Source organism: Streptopelia decaocto (genome assembly GCF_964273445.1).
Source record: "Streptopelia decaocto genome assembly, chromosome: 3".
NCBI classification, from domain to species: Eukaryota; Metazoa; Chordata; class Aves; order Columbiformes; family Columbidae; genus Streptopelia; species Streptopelia decaocto.
In genome coordinates this window covers 68,639,463-68,660,309 of record NC_138656.1, presented here as the reverse complement: position 1 = coordinate 68,660,309, position 20,847 = coordinate 68,639,463, and the positions used below count along the sequence as shown (strand labels likewise).

Genomic DNA, 20,847 nt, shown 5'->3' with positions numbered 1-20,847 from the left:
CACGAGTCACATCAGTGTGGTAGCCAGTACCAACAGAAGGAGCCCAATGGACTTCATTTGGAACCTTCACAGCTGTAGCAATAATTATTGTACACCGAGATCCAGAAGTGCCAGGAGCGTGTTTTGAGAACTTCCCCAGGAAACAGACTGTGTCCAAGACCAACTTGCTGCTCTGGGCCAGCCGCGGTCCTGCTGGACCTCAGAGAAGCACACGAAAAATTCAACACCAATGCATGAGCTCATCTCCAGCCAAGGGCTGTACTCAACCTCATGTCTTCCTACCAGGATACAGAAGAGGACAGAGCACTAAAAATGAACAGCACCACTCAAGGCTACACCTACACTGGTCAAAGACAAGCCAGAGCTAATCAACACGACTGCTCCAGAGTCAGCATCATGCTTATCAGAACTCTGACATTTAGGAGGGCTTTCTGGTTTGCAAGCATAGCATCAGACTCAAAGCACCTTTCCCCATCTGTACTATGTTGCCCAGAGCTAGTAAGCTTACCCAGCCCCCCAGATCAGAGGGTCACTGATGGCTGAATGGAGGGAGCATGGCCCTCCTGGGGCTACACCACCCTGGAGCTCAGAGGCTTGGCTGCAAGGGGGAAGTTGCTCTACAGAGGCCAGGGGATGCTTCCGTGTTAAACACCCTAAAACTGGAGTGTCAAACTCATTTTCACCGGGCTCCACATCACCCTCGTGGTTGCCTTCAAAAGGCCGAATGAAATTTAAGGACTGTATAAATGTAGTTGCCCTAAACCTCCCACAGTGCCGGTGCTGCCCCAGCCCAACCCCGCGTCAGGGGCATCCCAGGCATGGTCTGCCGAGGCAGAGAATAGCTGACCATGAGCTGGGAATGTAATTCAGCACCGTTTCTGTAAAAGCACAGTGAAGGAAAAAATCCGTGCTTTAGCTCCTTTACAAAGAACGGTTTGTCACACCTTCAACACGAGAATTTTGACTGGGCAGAGCAGCATTTTATTTTACTGAGAACTGAAACGAGGCCCCTCCTCCCCGGAGATGAGCAAACCGCAACTGGTGGGGTTTCCATCCCAGCAGGATGCCGGCAGAGGGAGCACAAGTTCAGCTGTTACGCAGCACAGCCAAGGGGCATCTTGGGTTTAGGAGATGTCAGAAATGCCAGGAAAAGGACAAATTTTTTAAAAAAAACCTTTGGTAAATAATCTCAGGTGCTCTCTCACTAATTCTCAAAGCAGCACTAGTTTTCATACAAATCTCTCCCTCACACATATAAACAGCTGTATAAAGCAGGAGAAACATTACATTCAAAAATAACGACAACCTGTAGCCATCCCCACAATCCTGCTTAGCATCTACTGTCATACAGTGCTGGGCACGTAACATGTTAAAAGACAAATTTTTTTCAGTGGAGAGGGCCTGGAAAATACAGGTCCTGTAGTAAAAGGGTCTTTCTATTCCAATCTAAGACTGAAACAGCCACAGGGTATTATTTATAATGAGCTCTTCAGTACAAGAATTCAAAAGCTTGTATATGACACATCTGTGAGAGCTGCGGGCACCAGAGAGCTCAAACATTGCGAAAGTTCTTGGCACCCAAGACGATGTGGTGATTCAAGAAGGTGCACAGAAGTTTTCAGCAGCTTTTGAAAACCATGATTGTAGAAGTATGCAAATAACCTCACTGGAGAGATGCAGGCAGCTGGTGGTATCTGAGAGCAACAACTCTATCTCACCTGCAAACTGCTAGAGCAGCAGGTGTCTTTTTCACAACATGAAAAATAGGTAAGCTTTTAGACCCAGAATACTCCAGAATGTTGGTGACCAGCTTGTAGAAGCAAATCCACTTTCAAAAGATGCTTATTATAAAAATTAGATTACATTTCTGAAAAAAACAAACCCAAACCCTTCGTTCATCCAATTAGCCTTTTTTTGTTTCACTGATGGGAAGAAAATTAATTTTCTTTTCTAGTTGATTGTTGTACTAAAGAAGTCACATAGTACCATCAAGAGTCCCTCCCTGTAGAAAAGACCGTACAGAACTTAATCAAATGGAAGTAACTGGATTAGTGAGAGATTTCCAGATTTAATCCAAACGTACATAGCAACAAGCACAAACCCCCTCAAGTTATCAGCAGTAGCTAACTCAGGTAATTACTTCAGTTGCTTTTTAACTAAAGAATTTCTAACTAGATCCATTGTGTTTCAAAATCTTATTTTAGGATGGCCTGTAATGAATGGTACAAACTAGCAGAAAGAAGGAGAGACATGAAACAAAGAAACATTAACATACACACCTGACTTGCACTTTAAAATTGGAGTGAAGGAAGAAATTGCTAACTAACTGCAGAACTGAAAAATCATAAAGGAAGAGTTTGTTCCAGTTATATTTAGTTATTTCCTCTTGTGCTATTCATGTGTATTTTAAAATTGCTCACATAGACATAAACTCCAAGAACTGTTTAACATGAAGAACCTTTAGACCACAAAAGTAGCTGCTAATTTATCTACTAATGTCAAGAAAGCATTAGTTTTTTAAAAGCGTATGTGTCCTTCTAAAATTAGAAGCTTATCTACAATCCATTAGTACCTGGAAAGCCCATGAACTGACCATTTAATAATATCTCTGTCATGATAATTCAAGAAAAGTTGGTCATTAATGTAGTAAACAAACTTTAACAATCACCTGTAATAAAAGAAATTTGTTATGAAAAAAAGCTTTTGAGAATTCCTCTCCCCAAACTCAGAGCAGCCTTAATTGTTCAAGAGGAGCGATACATAGCATGCACAATGAGTAATGAGTTGGATTTGCTGCATATGTGCAGATCAACTGCACGCTGGCAGCTGGCACCTGAGACCCAGACCCCAGGTAACAAGTGTCACAGCTACAAAAACTGTGCTCAAATCTTAGAGATTCTAAAATCCCACACCACCCTAAGCAAATAAATTATGAAACAGCTTGGTGTCACTAAATCACTGTCAAAGATTTGGGATGCCAGTCTTGTGTCCTGTCAGCAACAGAAAGCCTGGAGTACCAGGTCTCCAGTCAAATGAAGCACGTGTTTCTAGCAAGGGCAGATAGCAAGCTAGCAGGCATTAAAAAAGTCAGCAGCCCATAATAGAAGAGCTAGTGGAAGTTTTAAATACCTGTTTTCACCTGTTATCCACATAACTGGAACAGGATATTAACCCACTATGATATGTCCTGCTCTGAACAACAGGCAGTGCTATAAGAGGCACCATACAACTGAAAGATGAACAGACACTACCATCACTTGAAAACCTCCTTCCCACAACCCCTCCACCCCCAACAAAAAAAAACAAACCAAACCAAAAACCAACAAACCTCAGACCTGCAGAAGTTTGATATTCAAACACTTGGATGCTGTTGCGAGACACTGTCAGCCCTAGAGGCAACTTGTAGACTAACACCAGACAAGGATGTCAAGAGCACAAAACAGGTCATGTATTTAGTGCTCAGGTCTTCTACAGTAAAGGAAGATGACACATGTATTTGAAAATCTATTGGATGTACGTAAATACAAATGGAATTTTAAATATGGTATATACAATGGAAACTCATTACATTGTGAAGCAATACAGAAAACATCTGTATGTCATCTTAGAGGTTTGTGTTTTTCCTGATTAAGGAAACAGCTGCCTTAGTAAAATTACTCATATCCACCGGTAATGAAGAGTATCTTTTAGCACAGTTCCTCTGTTAAGCCACAAGCATCTGCTTCCTAATTTTCTTTTTATTTAATCTTGTGTACGCAGTCCAAGTGCTGTAACAACAAATTTAAATAGCTGCCTCATTTTACATCTTGCAAGCTATCATATCTACACAAAGAATAGTGTTTTGCATATGAAACTCTCCTTTCAAGCAGATGACCATGGAGAGGTGATTTGCAACACCATCTGTGTAAAAGGAGGGGATGGGGTGGAGGACGCTAATAAACTTTGCATGGTGAATCAATAAGTACATCCTTAATGTAGTATAAAGTGCTAACAGAAGATTCATTCCTGGCCTTGTAAATTCAGCTGTATCTTTTAATTCCAATACCATTAAGTACATCAGAGTGGTGCCTTCACTCGAAAGTACAGTCCTAGACCACAGTGGCAGGCACAGAAAAGGTTAAAATCATTCTGTGTAGGTAAAGGATGTTCTGTTTGCTTTTTTAACATTAACAGCAAATGGAGAGCCGTTTGTTTCAGCCAGTGTTACATGATACTTGTAAGATTGTTCCAGCTGTTAATGGAGTGAGTTTTAAAAGATGCTTATCAAATATACAAGTATAAAAACAGGAACAGGATACCAAGAATGCCTACTTCAATTGTTCTTCTAATTTTTATTCTAATTTCATTTATTCATTTCAATATTTTACTCCGACATCAGAATAATAGCTTAATGAAACAACTCTCAACAGTTGGAATCAAAACGGTCCTTGGACAAAAAGTTCCATGGCTCAGGATCTCTCACATCCTGCCATCTTCCTTGAATGGACCAAATGGGTACCTGCAGAGCAAACTTGGTCAGCTCACCAAGCCAATGGGAAATACCTAATCTGTATTTTTGTTCTTGTCCCCCTCAAAAAGATGGTCTTCCTCAATCACCACATAGTCTCCATCTGACACCATCACAGGTATTTTAAATCAGGTATTTATGACCCTCAGAGGACAGTCCTCAAATGGTTAAAATTTATGCTGACAATGTTCTCCCACCAGGTAGGACAGAGTAGGTCTTTTTCAGCCAACTCAGGGTTTGTTCCTCTTGGAAACAGTTACACCTGTTATTGTAAAGCAATTGTTGTGGGTCTGCATGCAAAGTGCTCCAGACAGCCAAGAGGCTGTGTTTTCATGAAGCTCTGACTGCAAGTTCACAGAGTCAGAGAACAGTTGAGGCTGGAAGGGACCTGTGGAAGGAACTCATCTGGTCCAACCCACCTGCTCCAGCAGGGCCACTTAGAGCCAGTTGCCCAGAACCATATCCAGATGGCTTCTGAATATTTTTAAGGATGGAGACTCCCTGATCTCTCTGGGCAGCCTGTGCCAGTGCTCAGTCACCCTCAGCATTTGGGCATGTAAAGGATGGTATCATAGTGTAGTCCTAAGTGACTTTTGTCCTACAGCTTCAGTAGATGCTGGAACAAACTATTTATCAACAACAGTCTCCTCTTCTAAAGCAGCGGTGGTTTGCTTCAGAACAAAGCAAGCAGTAAACTAATAATAAAAAAAAAGAACAACTAATAACTAGTGAATTACATGCAATGCAGGTGACAAAAGGATTATGGCAAGGAACAGAGCAGGATGAGAATCCAAATGGACAAGTTTTAATACTGAAGTTTTAAAAATAAGTCATGATGTTGGGCACATGATTACAGAGTTCCAGGCTTTACATAGTCTTCATTAAACAGAAAAAGTTTAAGGGGTATCATCTGCATTGAAGTTTACTTTAATGTTCTTTACCAGAGATCCTCTCTTCCTCTTCACACACAGGCAATTCCACTGACCGTTAATTTGATGTGTTCATCGATACAAGAGGAATAAATTAAAAACTACTCTTTCAGAGTGTTTCTTCTGTTCTTTAAATGTATATCAAATATAATGAGTATTTGCTGAAAAGTAATGTTGTGTTTTAAGGCTGTCCCATGTTTAAGCAGTAAAGCACTTATTTTAATCATTATTCTAGGATTGAAGCCAACAGAAATTTCCTTATTTTGGGATCTCAGATACTGGAAAAATCATAAATATCTTAAAAAAATAAAACTATCACAAGTACAAAGACAGTACCAACTGTCCCTCTGTTAGATTTACAGCATGGATCACTTAGGAACAAGCCATTTGATCATAAAATTCTCTCATCAATCTTTCTCTGCTACCAGCAGCTACAGACTACTTCTGTTTCACTTTTATATATATGGAAAAGGAAACCAGAGTTTTATCCATTCCTGCCCTAATGCTTCAGTGGTGTCTCAGATTACAAGTAAATGTTAATAACTGTCACAACCACTAACATCATAGAAAGGACTTATTTCATTTGTTTTTGTAAATTCCATTAAAAACAATGGGATCAAGAGGTGCCATTTGGGAAAATTCAGCTTGGATTTGCAACTATGCAAACACCTTAGCTTGACTCCATGACAAGGTGAGTTTTGTAACACTAGCAGTTGCATTGGTGATGATTTCTATGAAGTCATTTTTCAGGGGAGAGGAGCACGATCAAATTTAGCACACTTCTGCAGGTTCCTTCCTCCACAAGACCTCTGACACAGCATCCAACTGGTTATTTACACAAGTAATGTAACAAGAAAATTTATTTTGTATAGCAGGAAAAGAAGATTACGGTTTCTTAGCTCAGTGCTTTCTTATTGTTGAGATTTCTCTGAAAGACAATAGTCACTGAATTGTCTGATGAATAACGGGCACATGCAAAATAAGCCTAGATGAAGTACTTCTGTATTTTCCTTAAGTTCAGCATAAGAAACGTGAACTCTCGTAGTTCTTTTCATGTCAGCCAAACAGGAGGCTTCAAGAGAGAACTATGATTTAAGAAGCTGCTTTTATATTGTAAGTTAAATCATCAGACAGACTGATTCAATTCCTTTCTGTTTACTGTAAGACTATTTCTCTTACTGGACAAGCCATAAAACTGAAGTGACTAAAATATAAGGAGGCAAGCAGACATTTCCAATTCTTAAGAGTCAGAAACAAGTGCTCTGAAAAGCAGTGCTGCCAGCAAGTCATAAATTCATGAGCAATTCAATTGCTTCTCTGAATTCCCCGCAGTTAAACTTCAAAATCACCCCTATAGATAAATAGACATAAGATGTTACCTCTGAAGATTAACATCATTTTTTAATGCAGTGTATATTTGGAGAAAATAATGGTTAGAAGTATTAAAAAAGATTTCAGGTATGCATATTAGCATATATAGGTATCATTATATTGCTTTCCATCCCCCCTCTTGAAGAAAGAAAGAAAGAAAAAAAGACATGACAGTCATAAAAAATCTCTTGGTTTTTATCAAAACTCACGAGATGGCTTTAGTGTTTTATTTTACTGTTTGGCTGAACACTTCACACAGCCATTCCTAGAGAGAATACTTCATAGGTTTCACTATATTATTTTTATATTTGATAGTATGTAAATCAAAACATCACAGTACCTTAACTGTAATTTCAAGTTGGAAATAGATCTAAAAAAGTCTTAAAAGTATGATTTAGAAAAGGGGCATCTTAGCACCAGCTCCACTGATGACTTCTATTGCCAACTGTCATAGTTCATCAATAAAAAACTGGTTAAGCCAAGAGGAGTTCCTCGCTATCTCAGTAAACCTTTACTTTTGGCCTAGGGTCAGTTAATAAGCATATTAACACACAACCTTCAAGCAAATCAGAAAGGCTGGTGGCATTTAACATCTGAGTATGTCTGCCCAGACATGCTGACATCCCCATAGTCTCCTGCACCAGTGTGGCAATGTTTGCCCAGAGAATCTCAGCAGCTACTGAGCTTGACAGGAATCAGGAAGATTATTTGTTCTTCCCTCTAGAATGTAAATGAAAATAAACGCAACTCTGGAGAGAAAGGACTGAGCAGAGACTGAATGATATTTATAAGAGATACCCTACAAGTAGCAAATGCTGATGAGAAGGTTTGAGTTATTCACTGGTTTTGCATGATAAAAGGAAAAAGATTGAAATTGTCTGTATACCATGAATAGTGTTTTTTTTAAGAACAAGTTGGGAAAAATAGCATCCTTTAAGAAATGGCATTGTGAGCTGCTGACTTTGTTCTGCAGCTGTTTGTTTGAAGAAAACAAAAAAGAGTTTTCAAAGAAAAATGGAAGAGAATGAATTTCACAGCATATCCTTTTCACATGATGATCCTGAGAATCTACTGGACTGTAAAATTATCTAGTCATGCTTGCAAAAATTAAGGACAACTTGCCCCTCAAGGGACAACACGACTTTAAATCACTAAACTGCACTGAACCAGCTTCCAAAAACAACTAGTGTGGTTATTTTGCTTAGACTGCAAAAGCAGATGACTGCCTAAAGGCTGAAGAAAAGAAACAAACCAGACACATCTAGTTCTTCAGATTAGGTAGTCACAGAGCCCTTCTGGTAGTTCAGTGCATCTGAATTGTAAGAAACTACGGAACTGGCCCTTGATGCCAGAAGGAAGATTGCTTTTTGTTAATTCAAGGTTGACTCCACTCCAGTAACACTGCTGCTGGAACCATCTTCCTTGTTTGCTCTGGAGTTTTGTCAGTTTTACATACGGTTGGGTTTTTTGGATGTTAAAATAAAGGTTTGAGCCTTCATGTAGCTGAATGACAAGAATCACTTCATACTGTACTGTCTAAATTAGCTACTATTCGAAGGAAATATCAAGGTCAGGCAGGTTAACATAAGCAACCAAAGGTGTTTCAGTGCAGAATATCAGAAGTGAACACATCAAGCAAAATCCAAATTCGTCAGAATACCCTACCACTTTCTGACCTCTCTTACATCTTACGCTTTACTGGAAAGTTAAACAGTAAGATAGCTGACCAGATAACACCTGTGGGAATACAAAAGTATAATACCTGTTGACAAAAGACTTGCAATGTAAACAGCTAGGAAACTGAACCTGATGTTGAAATACACCCTAAACTAACTTTCGTTGGGGAAAGCAAATAAGATTTATATAAATGACTGGCACTATGTATCACTCCTATTTTTCACCTTCAAATCTTCAAGTGATTTTGTTCATCCTCTTCTCAGTCTTTAGCTTAAGAAAATTTTGCAGTTTTCCCATTTCTATGTGCTTAGCCCTATGCAACACAGCACTTATACTCACTGACTTGAGGAAAACCAAGGATTTGTCTTTCAAATGCTTCATGACAGCTCTGTTTAGGAGCAATCACCTGCCAAAAACCCAAATTCCCCTTGGCATCTGTTGGGCTGGAAGTGGCACAGGTTTTTTCATGCAAACATCTTTTCCAAATTCCTTCTCAATCATTTGCACATCAGGTGCAAATCCAGTCTGCATATGGCAGAGGGAAGCTTTTGGCAGAGGAGAGGCAGGAACTGCACTCATTTATCAACCACAACATTTATCAACATTATTCAACTGTTGCATTTTTACAAACAAATGGCACACAAATAGCATGTGGATTCCCGCCTCTTTCAAAGGACCTGGTAAAAAGCTCCCTCCTTGTCTTTCCTTTCAAATCTTTCAGATTTCTGTTGTTGGAAAAGCACAAACAATAGATCCTGCCAAAAAAAATACACAGGCCAATTAGCACTCCCCATATATTGACCCCAAGAGTTCATACTAACTTAAAGCCAGTAAACCTAGTTTATATCTGTTTCAAATTTGATCTGCTGAGCAAGATGTATTGCTAAATCCAAAGCAGACTAAAAGGATATCTGCTGCTTCTGCAGCAAAGATGCCATTATCTGTACCTATTGCTGGAGGCGTGAAGGGCATGCAAGAATAGCAATGATGTCTCCTTCTGATTTCAGGCATTCAATTTTTGCAATGATTTTCAGTTAGCTTGAAGCAGCAGGACTTGTACGTGGCACAAAATGGTGCTTTGTAACAAATCTCTAATGTGATCCTTCAGACAGCAAACTGAATGAGGAACTTTCCCAACTTCATTATGAATTTCTATTCACTTGATCTGTACTTAAAATACTTTGAATTAATTAATACTTACATATTTTTTAGCAGAAATAATTTAAATTTTTGCAAAAATATACAAAAGTAAAAGGATTCTCTGCTGAAGTCAGATTTGGGAACCTTAGTAGTTGCCAACAAAATTAAAAACACAGGAAACTTCTACTGGATGGTTTATGACTTATCTTTTCTAAGCTAATAAGGAGAGGATGTTATCATCTACTTAATGAAAAGTAACCTCTGGATCAGACTCAGTCTATGGAGACAGAACAGATTGGAATCTTAAAAAAAACTAGCTAAATGTTGTGAAATGTTTAGACAAAAAAATGAAGCATTATTCCATGCTGAGAGTAAAATGCAGGTACACACAGTTTTTACCTGTACTTTTTTGTGAAAAAAATTCAACATGATGATTCAGTAACATTTATTAGTTATCAACTAATTGAGCTTTTATGTCATATTCACAGAGAGAATATACCTTCCCAAATATTTTATATAGCCTAGATTTAAAGGAGGGTAAATTAATGCTGATCTATTCCTACTGTCAGCACTGAGATATTTTTATGTTGCTTTCATTTGTAGAAGTAAGTGAAATTCTTGGCTGTGAAATTATATGTAAGAATTATTCTTTAGATATGGATAGTATATTTGCAACAATCTCAACACTGCTTGCAAATGGCTCCACAGAACCACATATTTAACCATATATTGTACATTTTCTACTAACTCTTTGGGCAATATGTTTCTACTCCCTTTTTATTCTGCTTTATTATCGCAATTGCATTTGGTGCTGCTAAATGATAGAACTGAATACTGAAATAAATGAGATAAGTGTCTTGGAGACTGAATTCCTTCGCAGGTGCATGGTGACTCTGTGCAGACTGTTAATAGCATATAATTTCTTCTGTATGGTATATTAACCTACATGCAAAGAATTCTGCTTTCAGGTATATCTAGAGCCACTGCTGAAAAGGAAAGCACCCACACTAGTATTTCTGGTAGGCATGCCTTCTCCAACTGTTTTGTAGAACCACAATCAAGTGAAGCTGTAGGAGCTGGTTGAGAGCCAAATCCTCAGAACAAACAAACCAGTTCCCTCTCAGCTGCACGAATTCTGCTTAATAATATAGCTCATGAGCTCATGTCAAAGACACCAGCTGTTACAATCACAATCAGATATTACTTAGCTCTCATTATCATCAATTCTCCTTTCTAACAGTTTACCAGCTTCAGCATCAGACTACAGTAGGCTGGAGGTGAGCAGGGATTTTTGTTAAAATTAATGTAGTGAGCAATAAAGCATTTTGATTTAGTTATTTCTAACGTCAATGCACAAATGCAAAAAAAAAAACGGTCAAGTAAGCTTGCCATGGGGCAAACCAATTTTTTTGTTGTTGTTGTTGTTTTGAAGAAACTCCCCAAACAAACTCCTTTCAGTTATGCAAAAGGAAAACCACTAAAAGTGAAGAATGTGGTTGCATACAGGTCAGCATTCTAAGCTCATATTTCTCAGAGCAAAATCAGGGCTCTGGCTCCCAGTTTCATAGTAGGCTTAGTTATAGCAGCTACAGCAGACCATCACCATAGCTGCTCTGTCCCCCTGCTGTAGATATTCACCATGATGACAGGCATCTGAAAGAGAAACTGCTGAACTCCAGCAGGTTGCAATTCACTGAATGAATGTAAATTACCACTATTTTCACTTTACCTTAGTAGAGTAGCCTGAGGGACTCTATTATGAGGCACAAAAATTGCTGTTGATGGCAGGTGATTGTGTGCCTGGTGTAGAGGTGGTAGAGGCTCCACAGGGCTTCACGTACTTAGAGCTACGTATGTATACATGGTATCAGTAACTCCAAAGCAGAGAGGGAAGAGAAGGAAAAACAATAAGCAAAATTTGAAATAAGTGCAAGGCTGGAAATCAGCATCTCTGTTACTATTCTTTGAAGTTTCCACAGTATTAGGTATGGGGCCAGCTTGAGAGGCAGAGTTGCAGAGCAGCTGAGCACGTAGCATCGGGAGAAAGGGGACAGGAGCATTAGGAACAAGGAAGCTTTTGGAGTACAGGGAACCTATTGAAGAGAGATGGGTTTCATCAACAGTGACAGTGTAATTGTACTGCAGCAACTTAAGGGACAGAAACAGAAGACTGAAGGGCAGCCTGCTTGGAACAGCAGAGGAAGAGTCTTCATCAACAAAAATCTCAGGAGTCAAGGTTATCTCCAGAATGGGAATCCATAGGGATTCGGTAGTATATTTTGATGCAGCTAGCATAGAAAGAGAACAACATTAGATCTATTACAGGTGGTGAAGAGACTGAAATACTAATGGAGATTACAGACTCTGATTGTGGGAAACAGAGGAGATTTTCAACCCTTCTCTGTCCCTGAGCAGGTTGTTAAGTACTACATCAGAGTAGATATAAACTGTGCTTTTATACACTATAATGACAGTTTCTTGCAGAAACTCAGTCTATAAGAGAAAAAGTAGCTCTTGACTTAGCTTGACATATTACTGTCTAACAGGGGCCACATGCTCCAGTTCAACATGCTGTCATAAACAAAAGGTTCACTTTGATAATGTTTAAGTTTGGAAAGAGAATCAAGAAGACCAGCTGAAACAAGCTTAGAAAGAAAGACCCACATGGGTAAAATGCTTGGAGGTGACTTGAAGGATAAAAAATGAAGTTCAGAGTTCTAAGACTGTCAAATCAAAAAGCTCAGATGACTTCTATCTTCTTTTGGTACGACTGTAAAGAAGGTAAAGTAAATGTGTACTAAGACAAATTAAGGAATACAAAAATGGGTAATGTCTGATAAAAATGAAACAAATCATCAAGATCATTTCAGAGCTCTAAAGGAACTAAAACATGACACCACTGAAGTACTGATGTATCACTTAAAGTGGCAGCAGATGGATGGTAGGTGGCAAATAGGACCCAAATCTGAAAACAGAGCTGCAGAAAACTACAGGCAATTGTAATCTGCTAGTTTCTACCAAACACAGAATTCTACAGTCCGTGGAGATGCTCAAGGAGGAGTTAAGTGGCATTCACATAGAAGTGATCAAGCTGATACAGTATGCCTGGAGTTTCAAACAGCATTAGAGATCAAGCTTCCAAGACATAAAAGGAAAAGTCCTCTTGTTAATTACTGTCAAGTTAAGTGAAAGGAAGCGGGAGATAAAACACACGGTCAATTATCACAATGGTGAGATAAGATCCCCAAGGCATCTATACTGGAGCTCACACTCCTGATTTGCAGAAACAGGCCAATACCTTTGTATAGGTGACAAACTTCATCCTCCTCCTATTCAAGATTGCTAAATGATGCATTATATGGTTTTGATTTATGGAATTTAAATATGCTCTATGGAGGGAGACCTCTACAAGAGAGGGGAGACAGATAAAAATAGCTTCGGCTAAATTCTGGAGAATGTCTTTGCACTAGATGAAGTCAGCAATGTTTTGTGGTCAGCCTGGAAAAAACAGCTCTAAATCAATAGCATCTGTATCATTATTTCACATCTGCTCCTCATTAGTAAGACAGCACTACCACCACTGATGGATGGTTGTTTTAAGTGGGCAATGATTTGGTCTGAAGTCAGACAGGAGGCCAAAATCATCAAGTGAGGTTGAACAGTGGTACTGTAACTCCTATTCTAAATGCAAATATAGACTAATCACGTGATATGTCATCACTTTTATTTCCCTTTTTTTTTTTTTTTCTTTTTTCCCTTCTAATTAACAGTTGGTAGAGAGTAATAGATGAAACTCAGAAACTCCAGCATTTATCATCATGAAGAACAGTTTGTTGGGTTTTTTTTGTTTGGGGTTTTTTTTTATTTTTGGTTGTGTGTGTGTGGTTTGTTTTTTGTTTTTTTTTTTAATCTCTTTATCCTGTGAGGGATAGATTTGTTTTCCTTCTCACTGCTAGAGTGTAAAAAAAATAGTCACATTTCTGCCTCACGCCATGGAGAGAAATGGCAATATGAACATCATCATCAACTTTTTCAATTTTGTCTTCGTCTGGTGAAGACAACTATCTCAAATCCTAGAAAATAGAAGGTTATATTATGCAGGAAGAACAGCTCCTGAAAATATTATAGCTCTGGGGAAGAAAGTTACTCATCCCATTCAAAACAGGGAAAAGCTTCAAAGGAATCTGGGAACTTACCAGCTGGATCTGAAACTCACATGTTCCTTATTCACTTCAGAGCATCTTGTATTTACTTCTTTGCTACTCATACAAACAGCCTATTTAATGTATTCCTAGACTGTGGAACCAACTTTCATGTAAACCAGTTCCCTAATTAAACACCTTTAGCAGTACCTATAAGAAACAGCTGTCAGTAAACCAGAAGGGCTAGTCAGATCAGTCTTTAGGCTTGTGTATTCTTTAAAAGCAGCACCACACATTTACTATGACTTTCAGCACCAGGATCACTGTTACTCCCAACAGTGCAGATGACAGTGCTCAGAAATAATGTTCGTTATATCCATGAATTCCAAGAAAGGTCTTAGCTGTTGCTAGAGGACACAGTGTTGTCCTCCTCCAAAAGTTAACACATTATCTCCTTCTACGACTACATTTGGAAGTGTGCCTTAAGTAAGAGGAAAAAAAACAAAATCATCTGGGCCTGTGAATGGGGCATTTGTTCCACGCAATACTCCCGACCCTTGGTATACCAGAATCTTACATCAGACTCCTAAGTACCGCAAAGCATTTGTAAAACTAGTCTCTCCCTTACTAGACATGTTTTTTTCCTGTACAAAACCAAAAAACATCATGTATCAAGTTGCTTAGAAAAGTAATCACATGTCTACTAATTAATTCAGGTTTAATTTAAACAAAATGATCCAAGAAAGCTTGTAAATAAATCTGTCCTGTTCCTATGGGTTAAACTTACCATATTACAGGCTTGCCAGATGCTTTCATACAAATACAGGGGAAAAAAAAAAAAGTCAATACTAGCACAGCTTTAAAGAAACCAGGTTTATTTTTGATAATGCATCGTAGCCACTGACTCATGGAAAAATACCAAGGAAACATTCACATGTAATATTACTGTGAGGGACTTCAAACAAAAAGGTGCAGTCCTTCAAAATTACCTTGAAATCAAGTTGTATGGTATTTGTAGCTATTTTACAAATGAAGTTGATATTTGACCAGAATTATTTCTAGTTTAGGTTTAAATAGCAATCATAACATACGAAAAAAATGTGACTTAAAGTGTGTGACACTGTTCCAGCACTTATAGACATCTCTTTTTAATTCTAGTAAGGCAGAAATTCCAGGACGTTTAGCATAATGCATCTCATAGCTCTAATTGCAAGTAAGCACCACACAGTTATCAAGAGGCAAAGTATTCAATTTGTTCATTTTAAAAATTATTCACATTGGTGCCTTTATCTAAATGAATGTAAGCAGGATGTTTTAGGAAGTACTTAGTAAGATAGGACATTCTTTAATCATGATTAGTTAAGACTTACAAATGATTATGGAACATACAATATCTTGCAGCTTTGGATCATTAACCATGGAAATGTAATTCAGAAGTACAAACAATAATTATTTTCGTCACTCCTCTAACTGAAACACAGCTTTCTTTAATTAAGATCTTGATAAGTGAGCACAGCTAACATAAGATTTTTAAATAGTTAATCTGATAAAGAATAAAATGAGCTTTTAAACTGAGAGAGCCTAATCCTCCAAACAGCCTGCATACAGGTTGTTCCACTTCCTTAGGAACACCCCCTAATATAATGGACTAAAAGATGATGGCAGATATATTTTCTATGGGGCCCTCAGTCCTTTCCTGCCAGCAGCACCGGTGAAGGACAGACCCACACAATGTGGGAAACCTCATGCTGCTGCAAGGATGCTCCATCCTCAGGGTGGCTGCATCCCGCCCCTCCGGCTGGCTATTGCTTCAGTGTTTGAATTTAGGAGACAAACTGGGAAGTTTCCTCAAATTTCATAAAGGCAGAGTATTTTTAAGAGATCCCCAAGGAAGCACGGTGGCTTGCACTCTCAAAGGCACTAGGGACAACTGTTTAGGAATACCATTCTCTCTCAGACAGCAGAGGTCTATCAAATAGCATGGATGGTGTCTTCTCCAGCCTGCAAGAAGTCAAGACCCTTCTTAATCATACACATCATCTTTGAGTTGAGGAGCCCATTTTACTTTCGGTAATGAGTCCATTCATTTTTAGAATGGACATTAGCATCCAGTATCACCAACATTCCACAGCAATGAGTTCCACTTAATTATATACTGCGTGAAATACCATTTAAATGTTTCCTCATTCCATTTGTACAATAGAGTTTTACTTAAACACCAGTGTTGCTACCAATCTAGTCCAGGGGATGGTGGTAAAACTTCCTCTCTCAAGATGAAGAAGTGGTTGAGGAGGAATGACTACATGTTTAGGAGCAAGAGAGACCACACATTAACAGACACAAGATATAAACCATCCACGTATATATGAAACCAATAGCACTGATGACAAATGGTTCAAGCATTTCTTGGCAGACAACTGCCGCTTGATGTTATGGCTCATGTGCAGTCCTCTACCAGCTCGCTGTCTGCCAAGAAGCATCCTCTGCTTCTGTCAGAACCAGTTAATTAAAATGCAGCAATAGGTTATACTGGAAAAGTTCACTCCTGTTTGCAAGAAGCAGATCTGCAGTGAAAGATACAACTATTTAATCGCAGAAGGAAGAGCTTTCAATTCTAGACACCCTTAGACATGCTTATTTCTGGTTGCTGAGTTACTGTAGGAGGACAAGCGATTTCCTTCAAGAGTCAGAGATTAAATGCTAAGTAAAACAATATTTAGTAAAGATCAAGAAGCCAGCAACCAAGCACCTCTCAATCTTTTTCATTACTGTTAAGTGCGAATTTGAAATGGGTATAAGTGCATTTTTTTCCAGAAAATTATAAGGCAGTTAAAATATTAAAAACTGTATATTTTAAAACATTACAGTCTTTTCAATGCCACCTACACTCAGGACAGGACCACAGTAAATAAACAGGTAAGTCTACTTAAAATGTAAAAATGTCAGAGGAATATTGTCTCCTTATAATTGCTTTGTCAGGCTAATGACGCAACAGTACTTACTAAGACAGCTTTAACATGATGATAAATTTTAACAAAAACCAACACGCACACCATAGAATTTAATTTAAAGTGACAGGTTGAAAACAGAGCTTTCCACAGTATTTGGGAAATTTCCATATGAAAGAAAATTATACATCTTCATGGGTTTGTGGGGTTTCCACCAGTATTTGCTTTGGATTTAAAGAAATCCAATGATAAATTCAACTTACAGTTAAAGAGTATTAACTTACATTAAGACTACAATAAAATACTAGTATAATCCAGAGACAGAAATAAGAATTTAAATGAGTAAGATTAAATACTTTCAAAGTGCCTAGCTAAAAATTTAAAATATCACAGTAGCTGTGACTTAGCATAGCCTTCTGCAAATATATTACACAAATGATTGCATTAGTCAAAGCTCTTAGATTACATTGCTTCTTCATCCTCGCCAGAAACGATGACAGACAATAGAGATTAATGGGCTATTCATGCTTTAAAGACATTCACAGGTATTGGTTTACCAGTTATCTTTTTGCTCTTAAGATGTCTTTTCCATGTGAGTTGAAGATTCGGCTCAGAAAGGTCCACAGAAATATAGTTTAAAGGAGTTAAAGAATATGCTCCAAAACAGTTTGTGAAGCAGGTACACAATACAACAAATCCACTACTTCCATGGCACAGGAACTCCATAATTATACACTCTAGCACGAAGCCCAGTAACAATGTCTGGGTATGGTTTCAACTCAGGAAAAAAAAATATTTAACACTTTAAGATTTATATAAAGCAACAGCAGGAGAAGCAAGAAAATCCATTGGACAGGTCTCTGCTATACAATCCATTTTCAAAGTTCTAAACCACTTTAATTCTGATAAATAAAATTACTAACCTAAAAGTTAACTATTTATCTAGATTATGATATTTCAGATAAACCATGTGGAAATACCTTACCTCTTCGCCTGAGAGATAGTAAGCTGAAAGTAGTCCACCAACAAACCGAATATTCACTTCAAATACCGAAATTTCAGCGTTCTGTTGAAATATACAAACATAGTTTTATTCCCTGCTACTTTTCTGTACACTTTTGCTTGTTTTTGTTTTGTTTTTTTTTTTTTTTTTTTTTTTTTTTTTTAATATACATGCAGGTATTAAGCTACAACAACTGTAAATGGTAAAACACAGATGTAAGGAAAGTCAACATCGGTGAACTTTAGAGCATTTTAAAGTATTTTCTCTCTTCTTCATGTTAACAAAATATCCTCTCCATTACCCTTATCCCGTTTAACTTCTCATTCCTTCCACTTGGACAGAAGGCATACTCTAAATCCACATATCTAAGTACTTCCTTGCAGATGAATCAGCACTCACATACAAAAAGTGCTCTTGGATGAGAAGTCCCACATGACCTCACCTCGCACTATCTCTTCTCACACACTGCGTGACAAGTTCTTGATCAGAAATGTCGTATCAAGAGTTTTCTTGCTTCAGTCAAAATGCAGGCATTTAGTTGAAAGGCTGATCTACTTAAGTTTCTTAATTTTTACTTTTTTACATAATACTACTTCTTACATTTTTGTTTTTCTGTAGAAAAATGATACCCAGCAGTCTTCTAAACCTTTGGGTACATAAATAAGTTGTTTGATTTTTGTGTGCTCTGGGTTGTTCTTGCATCTATTGAGTTGTTTTTCCATTTTCTAGCTGCTGACATACACTATAGCTATATTCAGTTTAAATCAATGCATTGTGGAGCTGCGGGATTTTCTTCCAAAGGGCTTGCAGGCTTTTCTCACTCAGCTTGTTTTTGTACCTTTCCAGCTTAAATGTTCAGATGTGAGTTTATGTAGGAGGGAAGAACTCATGGTACTCTGATTAAGGGAAGGTATCTAGACACATTTCAGAGAGCTGTTCAGTGTTTCACCAGTTGTAAAGGTACAGACTTCAAAAAACAGTCATAGACTTGCTGCAGTACTTGTCCACTTACCCTCAGGCATTTAACTTTTCTCCACTAAAAACTATTCTGCACCTCCCCCTCTGAAAACTGAGGATATAATTTCATTCACATAATTGGTCTGATTTATATTTAATTCATATAGTATATATGTGTGTGTCTGTGCAGTTTTATTATATACACAAGCACAATTCAAAGGGGCAGTCAAAGTAAAGCCCTCACACATCTGCTTATTGAAAAATCGCATCTGGCATCACATATTAAGACTACAAACTGAAAAAGTTATCTTCCTGTCTTGCACTGTTGAGAATATAACATTTTTCCAAGTTTATTTTAAACTGTATCAAAACTCTGCAGTTTCTCCTCACTCACTGCTCTCCCAATACTGGTCTACTCATATGCTTTCTGAAAGAAACTACCAAAGGAAGAAAAGAAAAAAAAAATATATACATATATAAAAAGGGGGCTGAATTTGTGTTTCCAAAATTAATCTGATATTTCTGCTTCCACGTGTTCATCATTGCCCCATTGAATCCAGCAAGAAGGTGAATTAAGTAACTGGAAACAGGTATTCACTACAACTTTAACCAGTGCCATTTCTGTGCATTTCTTTTTATTAAACCATGGAATATGGTTAACCTGGGGAGATGGATATAAAAACACCAGAATCCTCTAGAAATCAGCACTAACCAGACAGTACAGCTGTTCAACTGCTAAGCAGGTTACCTGTGTAAGAACTCTAGAATAACTAAGTAAATTTACCTTAACTAAATCCAATGAATAAAACAGCTTGTAGAGAACTGATCTATCTTAAGAAAGGCTGATCTGACTGAAGAAAGGATCATTAAAGAACTGATAGGGGCAGCTTCTCTTCCCTGGAACTTGAGCTAGCTGAAACTCCTATCAATAATATTTTACTTGAGAACCTTCTTCAGAGTTCAGGTTCTTTCCATTTCAGCCTTGAGCCTCAGCACATGCCAAGAACTTCTCTTTGATGTGGGAAAGCTGAAGTTGTAAAGAAGTAGGTGTTAGACAAGGAAATGAGTTAATCAGATATTCCAGACACTTGTATTTTCTGTAATGATTGAATTAAATTAGTTTTTGATTTTGAATGGCTTGAAGTAAATTGAAGGATATACGAGTGCAATATTTTGTCTCTAGAACTTTACCTTTTGCCTTTCTGGATTTAATATGCCACTTAACTCACAAACTATTGCTGTCTTTCAAGGAATGCAAAGGCCCTTTAAGAAAAGCTCAGTATGTATGTGCTGACGTCTACTTCTGGAATTCAGTCAGAGACAAAAAGAATACTTTAAAGTAATGTGAATAAAGATTTTACTATTGAACCGCAAAGATTAATTGCACTGTAATCCTGAACATTTGCTGAAGTGGTGATCTTCCAGGACATTTCTTGAAAGTAACCATTGTTTTAAGGTTATCAGATTTCCAGTACTTCACCTGCAGACATTTTGAACCTTTGTTCGAAACCCTCCTCTCTTACTAAAACGTTTAGACATATCACTGAAGCAGATGTAATTAATGGAAGGGACAGACATTTCATTAATGGTAGATTTGGAAGCTATATGCTTGGCTGGTATAAACACATTATACCAGGCTAGTAGTATTTGCAGAAAGCACAGAAATGATAGTAATTTGCAAAACAGTTAAAGAATTTTTATAATTTCATGTCAAAAGAAACATTCGTCTCCACATGGAAAGCTCATGTGAGGTAGTCTGTCAAGAAAAGTGAACTTGTCCTAAAGCAGCATATTTCTGCTACACCACATTACCCTTCTTTCTAGTTTGATTTCTAATTTTTTTCATTGTTTTTATTACGTATTTAAGATGCCGCACCCTGATCATTACCCTCTTTTCATATTTTTAATCATCATCCATATACAGTTTGCATAAATAAGTCTGCATAGTACTACTCAGCTGTCAAATCCTAAGTAAGCAACGTTATTTTTTGTTTTGCCTTCAGATCCAGCTGTACAGGAATGCCTTATGATCCATTTAATGGTGCCAAAATAGATAGGGAAAATCTTTATCTGGACTTATGCAAGTTTCTACTTCAGCAGCTGAAGAGGCCAGAATTATTTCATTTTTTGTATTTCAAGTTTAGCCTTCTCCTTCAAATCATCACTGTATCAT

At 37.8% G+C, this 20,847-nt stretch overlaps 1 protein-coding gene across 1 annotated transcript in view; it reads right to left on the bottom strand.

The window, feature by feature from the left end:
• MAN1A1 (mannosidase alpha class 1A member 1) overlaps window positions 1-20,847 on the bottom strand; it is a 148,403-nt gene that overhangs the window by 70,867 nt on the left and 56,689 nt on the right. Inside the window, exon 4 of the mRNA XM_082048563.1 lies at window positions 17,700-17,780. Within this exon, the coding sequence (XP_081904689.1) occupies window positions 17,700-17,780 (81 nt within the window). The remainder of the gene's footprint in view (window positions 1-17,699; window positions 17,781-20,847) is intronic.